Source organism: Corythoichthys intestinalis, chromosome 10 (genome assembly GCF_030265065.1).
Source record: "Corythoichthys intestinalis isolate RoL2023-P3 chromosome 10, ASM3026506v1, whole genome shotgun sequence".
NCBI classification, from domain to species: domain Eukaryota; kingdom Metazoa; phylum Chordata; class Actinopteri; order Syngnathiformes; family Syngnathidae; genus Corythoichthys; species Corythoichthys intestinalis.
The window spans coordinates 5,684,117-5,702,134 of record NC_080404.1 but is presented as its reverse complement, the minus strand read 5'-3'; the positions used below and the strand labels follow the sequence as shown (position 1 = coordinate 5,702,134).

The window sequence follows — 18,018 nt, the reverse complement described above, 5'->3', positions numbered from 1 at the left end:
AAACCTTTTTGTTTGTGAGCAACAGTTCCACACAAATGTACATCGGGATCTCAGTTAGCTTAGCAATTGGAGGCTTGAGAACTATTTTTCGAGTGTCCCAAATTTGCCGTGACGTGTGTCTACCACCGAACAGAAAGCTTTAACGAAGCAGGGCGCTCACTAACGCCGGGAACGCACCCTCCCAGTGGCGGTGTTAAGGGGGGCCACAGGGGCACTGGCCCCCTCTCTAATTGAATGGCCCTTGAAATGCCCCGGGTCCCATTTTATGACAAAGCATGGCAATCGGCAAATCCTTTTGTGAGAGAGCATGAGATAATGTTGTTTCGAGAGCATGTTCAATATTAATGCCAATTTTGTTTTCAATTGCTTTTCAAAAAAGTGATTAAATTTATTCTTCATGTATTGTATCCTTACTTGCACACATTACGATTAAATTTGAATTATTACAAACTTGACTGGTTTTTACCAGATGTTTTAACAGCCTGATGCTGGATAATCTGTGTATTGACTTGTTGACGAAACAAACACTGAACAAAGATGGCAGCGACACTTGGCTCCTAAAGGTTACACGGGGCCCCTTCTTGGCCCAGTTCTAGAAAAATCCTAGGACCGCCACCGCCCCCTCCCATGGGGTTTCAGAATTGGCACCTTTCAAACTAAATTTTTCCAGCCTTCGAAACAATGCCTAGGCAAAGGGCAGTCAACGGAAAACAATGAAATAAAATATATTTTTTTTCAAATGGATTATATGTCTGTGTATTTTTCGGCCAAGCGTTCCCAATATTTGGTTTTCGGTTTCGGAGATAAAAATGATGCTTTCGATACGTCCCTAGAAAATATGCGAAATGTACAGCACTATTACATGCTATGAGCAAGAATATCAACTCACCACGGCTCGTCCGTTGGTTCCCAACATACCAGACATACACTGCAGGTGAAGCACATAGCTCTGTCATCCCCTGATGAAGCAGGCTATGGAAAGACAGGAAGGGTTAGTTTACAAGTCACTTGGCTTCGTACGTCTCTACTACCAATTGGTCCTACCTGGTGGTAAAAGCCCGCCTGAGCCATTGGATCAGGCTGAGCCCACCGATACCCAGCATGTGGCCATGATGTAAACGTCTCCCTTCTGTTGGCCTCACTGTACATTAAAGATCTATATGGCGACAAAAACAGCATCTTCAATGAAGTAGTGATAGACTGGTTATCGGTCAGGCCAGTTAGACTGGGGACCACAATTTTTGTTGCACACAGCTGGTTTGAACTAATTAAGTTTTTGAACTCTAGAAAATAAAAAATAGCTAAACTACTCTGCTTACTTCAGTGAAAATGTTCAATATTGACAAACAAATATGAAAGAAAAAAAGCATAAACATAACATGGTACTATAGTAGGTACGAAAGCTCTGTGGAGGTCCAAACTTGACGTGCAAGAAAAAAGTGACTGAAATTTTGGAATCAGCCTGCAAATTTTAGGATTAAATCGAATTCAAGCAAATGATATTTTTCAAATTATTCCATGTGAAATTGGCATCGGCCCCCCCAAAAAAACACAAATCAGCTCATCTCAAACAAATACTGATCATTAGTCATCATCAAGTTGTCCCGATCACACATTTTTGAATCCAAGTTTGAGTGGAGTCACCCGATTTTGAGAATCCGCCGATAACAAGCACCGATCCAATACCTCGGCAATTTATTCCTTCATTTTTTATATCATTTCTTCATTGCCATTAAAAAAAAATCTTAAAAAACCCAATCATTTCCACCTGTTTCCGATCTTTTACAAGTGACCTGACTTCCAATCACGTGATCAGATGGGGAACATCCTTTATTGTTATACCTCTCAATTATTTTGTTGCCTAAAGCCCTTAATTGACAGCGATAAACGTTACATTTATTTGACTTTGGCAGGCGATAGATGTCCAATCAGAGTTGATTTCAAATGACTCAAATTGGATTGGACGTCTCTCACCATCATAGACAGCAAATTAATTAATACTTAAAAACTAGAAAACTGCAATTTCTGGAAAAATTACTATGGGACTTTGCTGTAGGGAGATACAGATCTTAGCCCTGCCCAGGTTGATTTAGGGACATTTCGGGGGCAATATTTGGGGACAAAGGTTTTTTTGCCATTAGAAATGAATGGGAAATTTGGACGTCAATGGCAACATATGCGTCAATGGAATCGGGTACATTTGGCGGACACATCTTATTGATATCTGGTCATTTCCTGTTGATTTGGGGACATTTGTGTTTTTCCCTTTGAAGATGAATGAGGAATTTGGACGTCCATGGCCGTCAATGGAATCGACTTACATATGCATCAATTGAATCCAAGTACAGTGGCATCAATCGGATCGACATACATACATGGCCGTCAATAGCATTAACCAAAGTAGATGTCATTGGAAATGAATGTGAAATTTGGACGTCCATGGCCGTCAATGGCATCGAAATTTGGTCAAAATTTGTAGGGTTGAATACATTTTGAAAATTAACGGGCGAAAGGAAATTTTTCCGGGTTCGTTCGAAAAAGTCCCGGCGTCACGCGAAAATTCCGGTCGTTTCGATATTCGAACGGTGTCGATCGGTCAAACAGTTTGGGCTGTGCGGCGCGCCAAAGAAACGTCATTCAAAAAAAAATTTGAATCTTACTGTCCGGGCCCTTGCTATAGCAAAGCCCCATATAATTAGGCATCACCATTACAAATAATGGGACATTTTTGGCAAATTTGGGGGGAACAGTAATTTTTTTCCCCCAAATTCTTTATACAACATTTATTGCCCCTCAGCGTCCCGGGCTTTTTTTAGATACATTTTGAATTTTCTTTTTTTTTTTCTTTTTTTTTTGTTGAAAAATCGGCGTTAACGGGCGAAGGGAAAAATTTTCGGGGTCGTTTGAAAAAGTATCTGCGTCGTGCAAAAATTCCGGTCGTTTCGATATTCGAAGGGTGCCGCTCTGTCAAACGGTTCGGACTGTGCGGCGAAGAAACGGCATTCAAAAAAAATATTTGAATCTTTTTCACCCAATTTCAATCTTTAAAATATGATGTGATCGCATCGGGGATATTCCTACCAGTAATAATAATCTCCGACTCCTACAGCGTATCACAAAAATGAGTACACCCTTCGCATTTCTGCAGATATTTATCTTTTCAAGGGACAACACTGACAAAATGACACTTTGACACAATGAAAAGTAGTCTGTGTGCAGCTTATATAATAGATTTTATTTATTTTCCTCTCAAAATAACTCAAAATGAGCCCCCCACCTCTTCAATCTCTGCAGCAATGCAGAAGAGTCACATGACATTTTGAAGGGAAAATGACAAGCAGTACCAATTTGGACATTTAGGGATATAAGTTTTTCAAAGGGGTGTACTCACTTTTGTTGCCAGGGGTTTAGATATTAATGGCTATCTTTTGAGTTATTTTGAGGGGAAAATAAATGAACTCTATCATATAAGCTGCACATAGACTACTTTTCATTGTGTCAAAGTGTCATTTTGTCAGTGTGGTCCCATGAAGAGATATACTGGAATATCTGTAGAAATGTGAGGGGTGTACTCACTTTTGTGATACACTGTATATTATTCTTAATAGTGGCTATATAAAAAAAAGAAAACACAAATGACAGTAACATTACAGAATTCTAACTTGTGTCAAACGCAGAAAGTACAGTGCGCTCCGCAATTACAAACGTCAAAATATTATATTATTTTATAGTAATATCATACAGTAGAGGCCAAAAGTTTGGACACACTCATTCAACGCAACACAAATGAAGGTCCCAACACCAATGATGAATGAATAAATTCCACTAATTGACCCTGAAAAGGTATACCTGTAAAGTCAAAAACCATTTTAGGTGACTCCCTCTTGAAACTCATCAAGAGAATAGCAAGGGTGTGCAAAAAAAGTCATCAGAGCAAAGGGTGGTGACTTATATATATTATACACATTTTTTAATTCAATACTTTTTATGGACACCGATAAATTCTTCTCATACTTAAACCAAAACTCCCAAATGGTATAGAGATGCATATGTTCCTTTTTAAGTGGATCGCTCACCTATCTACAGAGCGCCCAGGCCCCACCCCTAGCTCGGGTCGGGCACTTGACAAGAGGTAGGAGAGTCTGTCCATGATGGATGAGGCCACAGACAAGGCAGCTATGTTCTGGTTGATCTTCTTGAGCTCACTAACAATGGCACTGGCAACCAGCTTCAGCACATGGTGAGGAAGCTGGAAGTTTACTGTCGCCCACTAAGAGGAAAGAACAGAAAAAAATACATCAACCTCAACTTACAGAGCCGCTTGAATCAGTTTCCAATACAGCGGCACCTCGACATACGATCCTTTTAACATCAGACGTAAAATTTGACATGCTCCAAATACGAGCGAAACATCGAAACATAACATATGTATGTTATGTTTCGATGTTCTGCTCATCTTTTACACAAACTGCTATCTGGTGCTTTGCTCTGAGTGAGAAGGCGTCTAGAGGCAGCCATTTCCCGAATCGAAATTTGTCTGCCACATTAAGCAATTGCATAAGGGTTAAGCATTAAAGCATTATTTGAATCTATACATGTGCATTCGCTCTGCTCCCCGCCTTGAACCCGGCAGGCGTGACTCCGCCAGTGTCCCGTGTAGGGCTGATTTATGCTTCTGCGTTCCTGTCGACGGCATAGACCAATCAGTCCTTTTACGTTCACGTCACGACGCCTCGCCATGACGTGTAGTCAGGATTTTTTGGGAGGCGTAGGGTTCAAATCGGGTCTTCATTAACGGCGTAGGTCCACAGTCACCGCATCGAAGAAATTGTGGCAAACCTTTGTTTATTTCTGGACTAAAATGTTTGAATTTTACAGACGAAAACATTTTGAGTAATCACCGACTAATACGAGGCGAAGATAAGTATTTTCATCCAAAAGACTGAGGCAAAAAATAAATAAAAGGAGTGTCAAAAACAACACAGTCACACAGTTGCGCACAAGCGTGTGCACAGAACGCCATTGGAGTGTTAAGTCAGTGAATATTCATTCTTTGTTTAATTCTGAAATGGCGAAGATTACGGTGGTGTCCGAGTGATCTGCCAACCACCACATACGCATTGCCGACGAGCTTCCGCATTAGGACACAAATCTTCATTGTCAGAAATTGTTGCACCACATGACATAAACTAAAAGGAAAGGTGTACCAATTAGATAATTGCGTTACCACTGTGGAATTAAGGCATTCTGGAATGGTAAGACTTGAACTCTTGCTGAAACTAAAACATGTGACGAAACGGTAAGAGCAGGAAGTGGAGTGATGCCGTTAACCCCACCTTGGCTACTTTGTGATTGGCTGCCGTCTCATGTGAGGTATTCTTCAGGCCTTCTTTTAGCTGTACGATAAAGAGTTCGTAGCCCTTTGTGTTAGAAATATCGATCTTTTCCTGACAAGCTGACAGCAGATGTTGGGCCTGAGGGAAAAAAAAAAAACAGTCTTAACATGGACAAAATTTTCTCTCGCAGTGTTTAGCTTACATGTAAAGGTCAGCTAGCTGCTAACTAGCAGCAACAACAGAAATTGTGGCAAGAGGGAGCAAATTGACAGTGTCTTCACTTTAATGAGAGAGTCAAATTTAGTAGTTAAACAGTATCCAACCAAGCCTTGATGGAAACTGCATTTGAATGTGCAGTAATTTAGTACAAAAAACATTTACACTGATCGCTGGCATCACAATCACGTTATTCACATGCTATAATAACCCTGTTCCCTCTTTCAAATCATTTTTACCTCAGTGACAGGAAGCTCCATCTGAACCAGATCTTCAGGTTTGGTCACTGGAGGTTGGAGGGCTGTGTCCAGCAAGAGGATGCCATTTAGGTCTTTCCTGCATCCCACTGCATAGTCGTCAACAAAAAGCACCTTATCCACAGTAGGAAAGTACTGACATCTGACACGGCCACCGGCTTTAACTGGAAAAGCAGCAAAAGAAAAACAATGATAAATAAGGGTATCATCTGGAGCTGTCCAGACTAGTCAACGTTGTCAACGACATCGATGACGTAAATGCGTCGACGGGCAAAACATACCATCGACGGGTAATGACGGGTTAAAAAAAAAAAATGCATGCGGATAGAATGGCCTGCGCTTGCGATGCAAGCGGTTGTTACTGGCACCCCCAAGGGGGCTGCTGTTATTTCAATGTGACCGGCATTGACAGATTGAGCAAATAGGAAGAAAGTGGGCGAGCGAGAGAGAGGGAGCGAGATCGGTGAGTTGGAAAAGTTCGCGAGTAGCGCAGAGTTGAGTGGCTGCATCCCCCACGTTTTTGTTTTGGTCAATAAAAGTATCCATAAAGAGCCATCCGACACCTCTCTGTGTTTTATGCACGCCGCCGCCTTCCTGAGGAGGAAATCGAAAGTGAATTGCCAGTTCACTCCTCACTACGGCGAGGAGTTGAAAACACCGCCAATTACCAAAAAGGTCAGAATTGGTAACACGTGAAAGCGGCATGAAGCCAAAAAAGCGGACCAGAATAGCCAGAGCCTGGAATTATTTCAAGGAAAATATGGAGGGTGCCACTGTGTGTACTCTTTGCTAAGCTGAGCTCGTATACCACGGTAGCACGTCGGCTATGAACGAATACTTGAAGCGCCGTCACACAAGTGTCATTTTCGAAGACAACAAGAAACAAAAAGCTAGCGGATTGTAAGTCCATACAACTTTCTAACGATTTTTTTTAATGGAAGTTGCCTTTATGTGGATCGTATCAACGTGCATTTTTATTTAATAAAATAATCAATATATGTATAATATACTACAGTATAGTATGTTTTTAAATTATTATTCAATTTATTAGGATCATGGAAGCTCCCACTTGGGGAAAATATATACATAATGTAACAGAAATATATATGGAAACAGCACTGGCCTTACTGTAATCCATGACTGCACTAATGTTAGTTACTTTATATTATAAAGTATTATTGTGTATATACATATAGTAGTATACTATTAAATTAATACTATACATATATTTAATTTTTGTTACTGTGAGTATGTGTGCCTTTCATTCAAAATAATTGTTGTAATATTTCAGAGTTTTCCCCTCCCTTAAAAATGCGGAATGCACACCAGAAAAAGCATCTGAACTCACACAAAGTATTCTGAAAATGGTTGTCCGGGACATTGCAATTCATTTGAACATTTAGAACAATATAGACAATGACATACCACAAAAAGAGTCAGAATTGTTTTGACTCCTGTTAAAGAGGTGAAGTCACAGTGTTTCCGTTTACATTATTTTTTTGCACTAGTTAATGCCAGCAGCATTTGACCTCATCGTTTGTGATTTATTATTGATATTTATGTTATATTTATACGTTAATAAAGAATTTAGGTGTTCAAAAATGTTTCTTGTGAATTAATAAGCTTCAACAAAAATTTCATTATTAAAGTAGTTAAAAATATATATATATTGGATTAGTCGACTAATCGTGAAAATAGTCGGTTGACTAATCGGGACGAAATTAGTCGTTTGGGACAGCCCTAGTATCATTAAATGCTAAATTAAAATTGAAAAGTGCTCAAAACAATTAGAGGAACACTTTTTAGTCAGAGTACCTGTCAGAGTTCGGGGATATTGATCTGGTCAGTTAAGTAGCAGGGTTGCTAATTAGTTTCGGCATCTTTGTTGTTCAGGTTCATCAGAGGGGCAACAATGAGATGGCCCCAAAAACAGGAATGGTTTTCCAGGTTGAGGCCACGGATACTTTTTTCCCCCGTCCTCATCTCTTTTGGCTGATTTTTTACTGCCTGACTTTCTACAGCTCCAGTTTTTCCATTTGGCTTGGGTCAACATCTTTTTTGATAGTGTGGTGCGGTACCTGGAAGCTACAGAAGGTTGCACAAGTCGTCCAACTCCTCCAAGATGGCACTACAATACATGCCGTTGCAAGAAGGTCTCCCAGCACAGTCTGAAGAGCATAGAGGAGATTCCAGGAGAAGGGTAGCTCCTCCAGCAGAGCTGCACGGGGCCGTAGAAGGTATTGAAACACCTCATCAGATTCGGTATCAGCTCCTTTGTGCAAGGAGGAACAAGTGTAGCACTGCCATAGCCCTAAAAAATGACCTCCAGCAGGGAACTGGTGTGAATGTTTCTGACCAAACAATCAGAAACAAGACTCCATGAGGGAGGCCTGAGGGCCTAATGTCCTGTGTGGGCACTGCCCTCACTGCCCAGCACCGTACAGCTCGATTAGCATTTGCCATTGACCACCAGAATTGGCAACGACGATACTGGCGCCCTGTGCTTTTCACCGATTGGCACAGGTTAAACCTGAGCACATGCGGCAGAAGTGAAAGGGTCCGGCGATGCCGTGTAGACCGTTATGCTGCTAGCAATATCATTCAGCATGACCGATTTAGTGGTGGGTCAGTGATGGTCAGGGGAGGCATATCCCCGGAAGGACTGACAGCCCTCTGCAGATTAGTTCGGGGGTGGGCAAATTATTCCACAAAGGGCCGCAGTGGGCGCGGGTTTTGGTTGCAATCCATGAAGAGGACACCTTCTCACCAATCTGGTGTCTTACAAGTGCAATCAGTCGATCGTAGTCCGGTGCGTCTCGTTTCCCCGGATCTCATTGGTTAAACTGCTTGTGCTAGATCAGCTGTGGCCCTTGAGGACCGGTTTGCCAGCCCCTGGGTTAGATAATGGCACTGTGACTCTTATTAGGGTATTGGGATGAAATGCTTGGACCCATTGTCCGAACCTACAATGGTGGAGTGGGACCTGGGTTCTTCCTGTTCCACGACAATGGCATGTGGCGGAGTATGCAGGCAGTTCCTGGAGGATATAGGAATTTATACCAATGACTGGCCGCTATGTTACCCTGACCAATAGAATACCTCTGCGACATTATGTTTAGGTCCACCCGGCGCCACCAGGTTGATCCTCAGACTGTCCAAGAGCTCAGTGACACCTTGGTTTAGCCCTGGGAGGACACCATCCGTCATCTCATTAGAAGCATGTCCGGACGTTGTCAGGCATGCGTACAAGCACGGGAGGGAGGGCCACACAAACTACTGAGAATCATTTTGAGTTGCTACACTAACATTTTCGCAAAATGGACCAGTCTGCTGCATCACTTTTTCACTTTCATTTTTGGGGTATCCTTGATTTCCCTCACTAAAAGGTGATCATTTTCATTTCTATAAAATTATGTGGCATCATTTTGTTACTATTTCATCACCTGGTTATTATCAGGGAAGGTACTCAAGATCATTTTCCCTCCGTTTAGAATCTGATGTGTATTCAAAGTGTTCCTCTACAAAAAAATTTAGCTGCGATTTTATATCCACTGTATGTATGTATACACACACACGTGCGCGCACACACACACACACACATGGCAATTAAAATGCTAGTTATTCTGGGGTAAATTTCAAAGGGACTTGCATTAGCAGTACCTGCGTGTGTGGTGTGGAATATATTTGATGCATATTTTTGTTAGCATTTTCAGAATTAGATTAATTTTGTTTGAAAATAGAAAAAGTGTTAAAACAACCAAACAGGTTTGAAGTAGAGCGTTGCCAAAGTGATTATTTGTTTTTTAACTTCCTTTGGCTTAAGGCACAATTCATCCCTTTCCCAAAAGAATTGTTTTATTGGAGAGAAGGGAATTGTTTCATCTTTTGTTATTGACGCATTCATTTTGTTACTTATTATTCATGTTCAATGTTCAGTTTATTTGTTAAATTCGATTATATGCTAGTAAAAATGTTATTTAGTGGTTTCCCCCATTCTGTCAAATCTCAACTAAAGTTATTAGCCACAAAATAGGTTTAACAGTATAAAATATTCCCGAATCATCTTTTTGTACAAAAAAATATATAATCATAATGTAAAGCCACTCTAGGAGAACAACCAAGTCACTATAAAGCCATTCAGCTAACTAAGTGTCAAATGACTACATAACGTGCACAAAAACAACATGGGTATAGCTTTTGCCTCCGTTTTATCATGTGAAGCACTTTGTGCAGCATTTATTGTGCATCAAAAGTGGTATATAATTTAAAGTCTTGACCTGATCCATTGAAATATCAAAACGCATCACAAAATCAACCAGTTAACTTGTTTTACTATATTTCAACATTTCAGCCAAATACGATATTTTCATTTCAGTGCATTACTAATACCAACTAATTTGTCTTATTATATTTACTGTTGGGTGGATGCTGTATAGGTGGTATGAATTTGGCGTAATGTATACAGGCATGAAAATGGGTCAGGGTTTAAAAAGGTGAGAAGGGTGTAGAGGAAATATGTTCCGGTACACTGTACAACTAGGGCTGTTCCAAACGACTAATTTTCTCCCAATTAGTCAGCCGACTATTCTAACGATTAGTCGACTAATCTAAAAAACTTTTTTTCCTTTTTCAATTAAATTAGCAATGAAATTTTTGATGACGCTTCAATTCACAAAAACATTTTGGAACACTTGAATTCTTTATTAAAGTACAAATAAACACGTAAATAACAACAATAAACCACAAATAAACAATGAGGTCAAATGCTGATAGCATTAACTAGTGCAAAAGAATGGAATGTAAACAGATTCAGAACACTGGCTTCACCTTTCCAACATGATTCAAAACAATTCTTGAAGAAAATATCAAGCATTAATATTACAGTATACTACGATACACAATAGTATTGTAATCATTGCCAATCAGATTTTTCAGAAAGGGTGTCATTTTAAAGCTATTCTTAGTGTAGAATCTGAATTCTGAAGTATGTGGGATGAACTCCAGAAATCGTTATTTATATGACGAACATGTTTTTGAAATGTTCACCGGAAGTACATTCACTAAACCGCTAACAGTAAGCTTTACACTCAGCAAAAAAAAACCTTTTTCTCATTTTTTGTTAACCGCAAGTTTGCGTTTTGAAGAAGACTGCCAATGTTTTATAGCAGGCAAAAGTAGCTTGTCTTTTTCCCCATTTGCCTCAATGTAGCAGTGCTAAAATTTAGTGTTCAATATAGATGTGTTTCCTTATTTTGTATGTCTGAACTTTAATTCTACGGCGTGTTGATGACCAATAAACATCTGTGTAAGGAACTGTCTCATACGCGATCAACACGCACATGTACACGCACGCACAAATGTATGCACGCGACGATAACACGCAGCCGTGAAAATTACCACCCTCATTTTTATTTATCGTGCAATAAATGGACTCATTGCATATCGCAACAGGCTTAGCAACTTCAATAAAACATGTCGTTAGTTAGTTAGATGACAGACTTACGATCTGCCAGCTTGTAATTGTATCCCGTCGTCTTCCAAAATTACAACTGGGTGACGGCGCTTTAGGTGTTCATTCACGGCCAACGTGCAACCAAGCTTGGCATTGAAGAGACAGGACACAACAGTGTACCCTCCTTTGTTTCGTTGACATAAGTCAATTTTTTGGCCACTCTGGTGTTTTTTTTGGCTTTGTGCCGCTTTCCCCGCTTGCATACCAAGCATCTGACATTAAAAAATATCTCCCGACCGCCCCCCCCCCCTTGAAAATTTTCTCCTCGGATCTACACAATTCACATAGGTGACCCTTTTTTACTTCAAAACGGCAAATTTCGCCAAAAGGTGAGATTTTCATGCCTGTATACATTGCAGGTGTCGATGATAAATGTGAACTCAACACACCCGTTCCACATTATTACCTTACATGAAGCTGGGAAAGAGCGAGCACAAATGGCAAATGTGGAGAGATTACTTGATCAGTCACCCAATCTAGAGGACGTTTTTTTTGTCGTAACATGAAATAACTCACTTGAGATTGAGCGATAACGCCACATTACATTTAAAACGTGGTTTGATACTGCTGTTTTGGTTAGCAAGAGAGTTCTAACTGGCTCGCAGGGGTGAACACTGTATTTATAAAAAGGAGATTTTTTTTCCCAGAAGGAAAGAGGAAGGTGTCTATTTGTCAGTCACATTTGTCTTAAAAACTAGAATGGGACCTAAGGCTAATCCTTGTTGCATCTATGTACAGTTCTCTGCAGCTAGATGAAAACTTGACCTATTTTGTCTATTGTTTCACTAGCAAACAGTGTACTGAGCATGATGTTATGCATGATTGCAATCAAAGCAGTAAACTTGGTCCGATTCTTTAATGATCGGTACCAGTGTACTTATACTACACATGCATTACTTTGTATACAACGACTGGCAGACAGTTTGGGACTTTGCCGCAATTGCAAAAAGAAATTTTGTTCATGAACTGCATGAGTTTGCCACTAGTAGACGTCCAATTCGTTCATTCGCTGCCAACCCTCCCGGTTCAAACGGATTGAACGTCTATCGCCGTCAGTGGTAGCCAATGCTAAGTGTCAATACATTATCAACACATTTCCCGCAATGAAACTGTTTAATTGCACAACATGATGATGACTATTATAGAACGACGCTTACGGTGGTGCAAAATGATGCGACTGCAACTTTCATCGCGTGTTTGTTGAGATTTGATTGATATATATCTCGCTAATATTAGCCTCGATAGTCGATAGGTCATAGATATGGAGACACAAAGAATGACTTAGAAGTTAAAGAATAAGCCTTCTTCCTACGTGCTGTCTAACCGATCAACGCACCGTGTCAGCGTACGTATTGAAGTATCGATCGCGATTCAATCATCTCATTAGGCCCCAAAACAACTGTGAGTGGCGGCGGCTAGCTATAGTTAGCCGAGGTCCAACTCTGAGCTTGTGTCGTGTTGACAATCAGAACCCGAGTCGAGCGTGGTTGCCCGGAGAGCTCCGATTGCTTACCGTGCTGCGCAGAGGCCTGGAGAATTGCCCCAGAAGTGCCGTCTATGACTTTTATAGCCCCTTTGCTGGTGACCGCTAGAATAGCGTTGAGGGCCGGGTGGTAGGAAAGGCTTCGCAGGCCCTCCTCGTCGCAACGCAGGCAACCGTCTCGGAGTACAATCCAGTCCGAGGGGGTGGACGAGCCGGAGCCCGGCGAGGCCGAGGCCGCGGCCGCCATCTTTCCTTACTTTCACCTGCCCGTCCCTTTCTTTCTTGGTTTTGCCCAAAACAGATGACACACTTGATAGAAGTCAATCTACAGGACTGTCACTCCTTTGCCACTGCTGATCCCTTCTGCGGCTTCTTCCCGTCCGCCCGTCAGCGCAGCAGCGGCTATTCACCAACAACGCTGAGGAAGTCTCGTCACGGATAGACGCTGCTGTCACTTACATGATAGCAAACGGCAAACGAAACTAGCGTAGTCGTATCCACATCTCGCGAGATGTCCGTGTTCAAACGGGAACGGCATAGTCAAGTTGTTGTTTTTTTCCTGCGAGTTATCAATCTAACAATGTTTTCATGTCAAAGCCAAAGGCACCCATTTAAAAATTGGAATCCACGTTATGTAACTCATTATTGCTCCAACTCCGCCATGTTTTGATCCCGGCGACAACTTCATGAGCGCTCTTTGACGTGTTCAAAATGTTTTGTATAACGCCGTGTGACGTTTGTGACAAACCTTTGACAATGGTTCTCAAGTTTTTGACACCAATTAATTACGGACTCCAAAATTTATTCTGCTCTCCAGGTACCAACATAATGACCAGCATAAGCAGGAGAGCGCAGTTGCGTTTAAGTACAGTGGGACTTTTAAATACCTATCAACAAACTCAAATGTTACCTGAATACATTTAAATCTACAGAAATACGTCCGAAAATGAATTAAAAACGAATTTTAAATGAACGGAAATACTCTTTAGGATATCTAGAAGAGACCATTATAGGGCCACCCCACCCCTGCCACCGGCTTGTCACGACAACATACGCAGTACTTTTAACGCTGCACAAGCAATGACAGTGTAAATTTTCAAATTGTTTAATTTGAGATGGACAGTTAAAATTAACGGACCATAATACTATGTGACACAATATAAACAAACAATTTCCATCTATTGTCCCATGTAAGCTACAAAGGAATACAACTGAGAGTGCTATGCCTGCCTGCTAAGCAACAAAACCGAATAACTAAACATCCTGTGCCTGCCCCCTTCCTGTGGTTATCAAGCCCTCAAACAATGATGCGCCTAGATGTTTTGACAGCAAAGTCATTTATAACATCAGTGAAATCCAGTTTTTGAGCAAGCTCTCGCTCAATGGAGAACATGGCTAGGTTGTTAAGCCTGCCCTGTGATATGGTGAAGCGTAGGTAGTTTTTTATTATTTTCATTTTACTGAAGGCTCGCTCTCCTCCAGCAAAGACAAGAAAATGCGTAGCAGTGTGCAGAGATCAACATAAATACTTTGTAGACCCATGCCATAGATGGCATTAAGCAGGTCTAGTGATCCCCGTTCCTCCTCAAATGTTGCAGTATATATTTTTGCCCAACCCGAGCTGCATGTCTTGTCATACCGCAGCTCAATAGGTGACAAGCGGCCGGTGACAGACTCGAATCGGGCTTTGGTCACGGTGATCGCGAATGTAAACATTCGGTGTTAGCGGCTGTTGTTCACTTACTGACATCACTGTCCACAGACAACTCTAGCCCTAATTCTCTGGCTTCTTTTCCCCCTTTTAAAATATTTATCATTTTTTTTCTTGTTCACTTCTATGATCTTCATCTGTTTTTCTTTTCTGTGCACCCAATTTATGACAACTCACCATGTTTAAAGTTTATAACAATGACAGATTTTAATTTCCCGCTTCATGGCACGTACGTAGTGTAGCCTTCAGTGTGCCAGAGCGGGGTCAATCCATTCTCTGCTAAGACTGAGGGGCTGGGGGGGGCGTTGTGCAAAAAAAGGAAAAAATATATATTTTAAAAATTTATTATGTTAGAGTTTTTAAGTATATATTGAGTAGAACATAATTATAATATTAACAGTATTTAATCAGACAATGATTTCAATAAAAAAAAAAAGTGAAAGTAAAGTAAAATAAATTAAGGGTCATTCAGTGACCCCTATGGTCCTGAGGCCCGGGACAACATACCTGGTTGCCCCCCACCCCGTCGACGGGCTTGATCTAAATACTACTAGATGTAGACAAATACGTATTCGTATACTGTACGTATACATATTCTATACACTAAACATTATCTCATTGGCTGCCATTGACGGCGATAGACATCCAATACATTTTGGGAGAGCTCGCAGCAGTGCTTAATTTGTAAATCATAAGGTGTCGGAACGCAAGGTACATATAACAGCGCAGGGATGACGAGACGGTCACAGGTCCCGGAACATACGCAGAAAATGGTGCTGAAAACAACACGCAAATGCCCACTTGCCATGCTATGGGACTTACAAGCCTCAATTTCAGAAAATATCCATGGTATAAATGTTATGACAATAATTTACAATTATTTAGGCTATACTCTGCGCAGCACGGGCAATTGCACACATAACCACAAGTGGGACTTACAGTAACATTCAGTCTAACTTGTAGAAAAAAAAAAAAGAAAAAAAATAATAATCTGAGATTATGTGACGGGTACACGCAGGTCCGCGTGTGTGAGGCGGTGCGTGGAAAACCTTCCCTCCGATGCCTTCAAGTAGGGACGCTGACGGCTACGCCGTTGGCTCGAGCTTTATTGGCGCAGTGGTTAGCGTCCCCGCACTGTTAATGTGGAGCGTGTCGTGCAACGCGGTGTGGATTCGCATCCAAGCCTGGTCAGAGAGGTGGGAGCGGGGCACGGCACGTTTCAAACCAGTTACAGTGGTGCCGTGACCCGAATCGGCAGCGAAGGTTTTCGGGGGTTGAGTGTTACGGGTACACGCAAGTCCGCGTGTGTGAGGCGATGTGTGGAAAACCTTACCTGCGATGCCTTCAAGTAGGAACGCTGCCAGCTGTACTGTTGGCTCAAGCTTTATTGGCGCAGTGGTTAGCATCCCTGCACTGTAGATAGCGGATTGTGTCAGGGCGCGGCGCGTTTCAAACCGGTTACAATTACAATAAATAACAAAAACCCATTCTTTTGCGAGTTTCATCCCCCCGTCTTCTTTGGCCCCAAAGTTCCCCACCGTCTTACAAATTGTGCAGCCCAAACCAGAATTTTTTCCCATAAGGGTACTGGCCTGTTGCTCCGGCTGTTGGTGATCCACCTGGCTGACTGCTGGCGCTGTAGCTGGCTCCCACTCCGGGTGGCGCTAAACCTGACTAGCAGTAGCAGCCTCCTGCTCCGGCTTGGCTGGCTGTCCGTGGACCTGGCTAGCTGCTGCGGTGCTAGCCTCCTGCTGCACCTGGTCCTGCCCGTTAGCATGATCGCTGCAGCTGCCCTCATCGCCGTTTGTTGCTCTTCTGACTTGTTTAGAACCATCTTCCTTCTTTTTTTTTTGGTCCAGTTTTTTAGTGCATCAACAAATATCCGACTCTTTCAAATGACGTTAAATTTATATAAACGACTTGCAATTTTTGGGATTTGTTCTGTAAATGAATTTATGCATATCATTTTATTTTATACTGTAATGTCCGTAACTAAGCGCGGTCCCTTTAAAAGATGCTGGGACTGGAGAGCTGTGAGATAGTAGGAAGCAAGGGGGAGACGGGCGAGAAGCAAAAGTTTGCGGTCGAATGTGGCGACAGTCCGCTGTTATTTTTTGTTTTCTTGTTGCCATAGAAAGTGGAGAAAGCCATCAACGACTCCTCTTCTTCTTTCCACCCATTTGGGGCTATTACAATTTTTAAAAACGTTTTTATATTATTATTGTTTTCTATACACGAGAGGTGCCGGATCTGCCCAAATAAGTCCCGGAACATAGGGAGGCCAAAATCAAGAGGTGCCGGGTCTTGTTCCGGCAGGATCCGGCACAAATTACAGTCACAGCTCAATAGAACCTTATATCCCAACCACCCAATTTTTTTAACAATAAAATCTCAACTATTAGAAATAAAATAAATGAATTACTTCCAACTATTAGGTCTGATAAAGTGCAGACTGAAAATTCAGAATCTCCTATAAACCCCTCTAAAATATTAAAAAACTTGACCACTGTAGACCAAACCGATGTAATTGCAATTATGATGTCCTCCAAACCATCAACTTGCCTCCGAGACCCGATCCCAACCAAACTTTTTAAAGAGACCCTGCCTCTGACTATTGATATTGATTCCTAAATATAATAAATACCTCATTAGTTACTGGCCATGTGCCTCAGTCCTTTAAATATGCAGTTATTAAACCGCTTTTGAAAAAAAACTACTCTTGATTCTGACATTTTGGCCAATTATAGACCTAACTCCAATCTACCCTTTCTCTCCAAAGTCCTTGAAAGAGTGGTAATTAAACAACTCTGTCAGCACCTACAGGACAATAGTTTATTTGTAAATTTCCAGTCTGGCTTTCGAGCTCATCATAGCATTGAAACTGCATTAGTCAAAGTAACTAACGACTTGTTACTAGCCGCTGACGTTGGATTAGTCTCGATCCTGGTTCTGTTGGACCTGAGTACAGCCTTTGACACAATCGACCATAACATAGTATTGCAGAGACTAGAATGTGACATAGGCGTTAGAGGAGCAGCCATCTGCTGGTCTAAATCATATTTATCTAAAAGGTACCAGTTTGTCAATGTAAACCAGCAATCATCACCTCACTCTAGAGTTAGTGTGCCGCAAGGATCGGTCCTCGGGCCCATCTTGTTTACGCTGTATATGTTTCTTCTAGGTAATATCAGAAAACATAGCATTAACTTTCATTGTTACGCTGACGACACACAACTGTATTTATCAATTAAACCTGAGCAGATCAGGTAAGTGGATAAACTTAGCACCTGCGTCCGAGATATAAATACCTGGATGAGCACTAACTATCTTCTACTTAACCCTGAAAAGACAGAAGTCCTTATAATAGGCCCGAAAAGTGTGAGAGACTCTTTAACTACCCAGATCGTCACTCTGGACAATGTAAGTGTAGCCTCCAGCACCACAGTTAAAAACCTAGGAGTTCTATTTGACCCAGACTTATCGTTTAAAGCTCGTATTAAACA

The 18,018-nt window shown here is 41.5% G+C and overlaps 1 protein-coding gene across 5 annotated transcripts in view; it reads right to left on the bottom strand.

The window, feature by feature from the left end:
- birc6 (baculoviral IAP repeat containing 6) overlaps window positions 1-13,260 on the bottom strand; it is a 188,121-nt gene extending 174,861 nt beyond the window's left edge. For all 5 annotated transcript variants that reach the window (XM_057848347.1, XM_057848350.1, XM_057848349.1 and 2 more), the window contains exons 1-6: window positions 12,835-13,260; window positions 5,792-5,973; window positions 5,337-5,474; window positions 4,077-4,270; window positions 1,045-1,156; window positions 890-972 (exon numbers count right to left, since the gene is read on the bottom strand). In XM_057848347.1, coding sequence (XP_057704330.1) covers window positions 890-972; window positions 1,045-1,156; window positions 4,077-4,270; window positions 5,337-5,474; window positions 5,792-5,973; window positions 12,835-13,051 — 926 coding nt within the window. In that variant the 5' untranslated portion in view covers window positions 13,052-13,260. The remainder of the gene's footprint in view (window positions 1-889; window positions 973-1,044; window positions 1,157-4,076; window positions 4,271-5,336; window positions 5,475-5,791; window positions 5,974-12,834) is intronic.
- Between the last annotated feature and the right edge of the window lie 4,758 nt (window positions 13,261-18,018).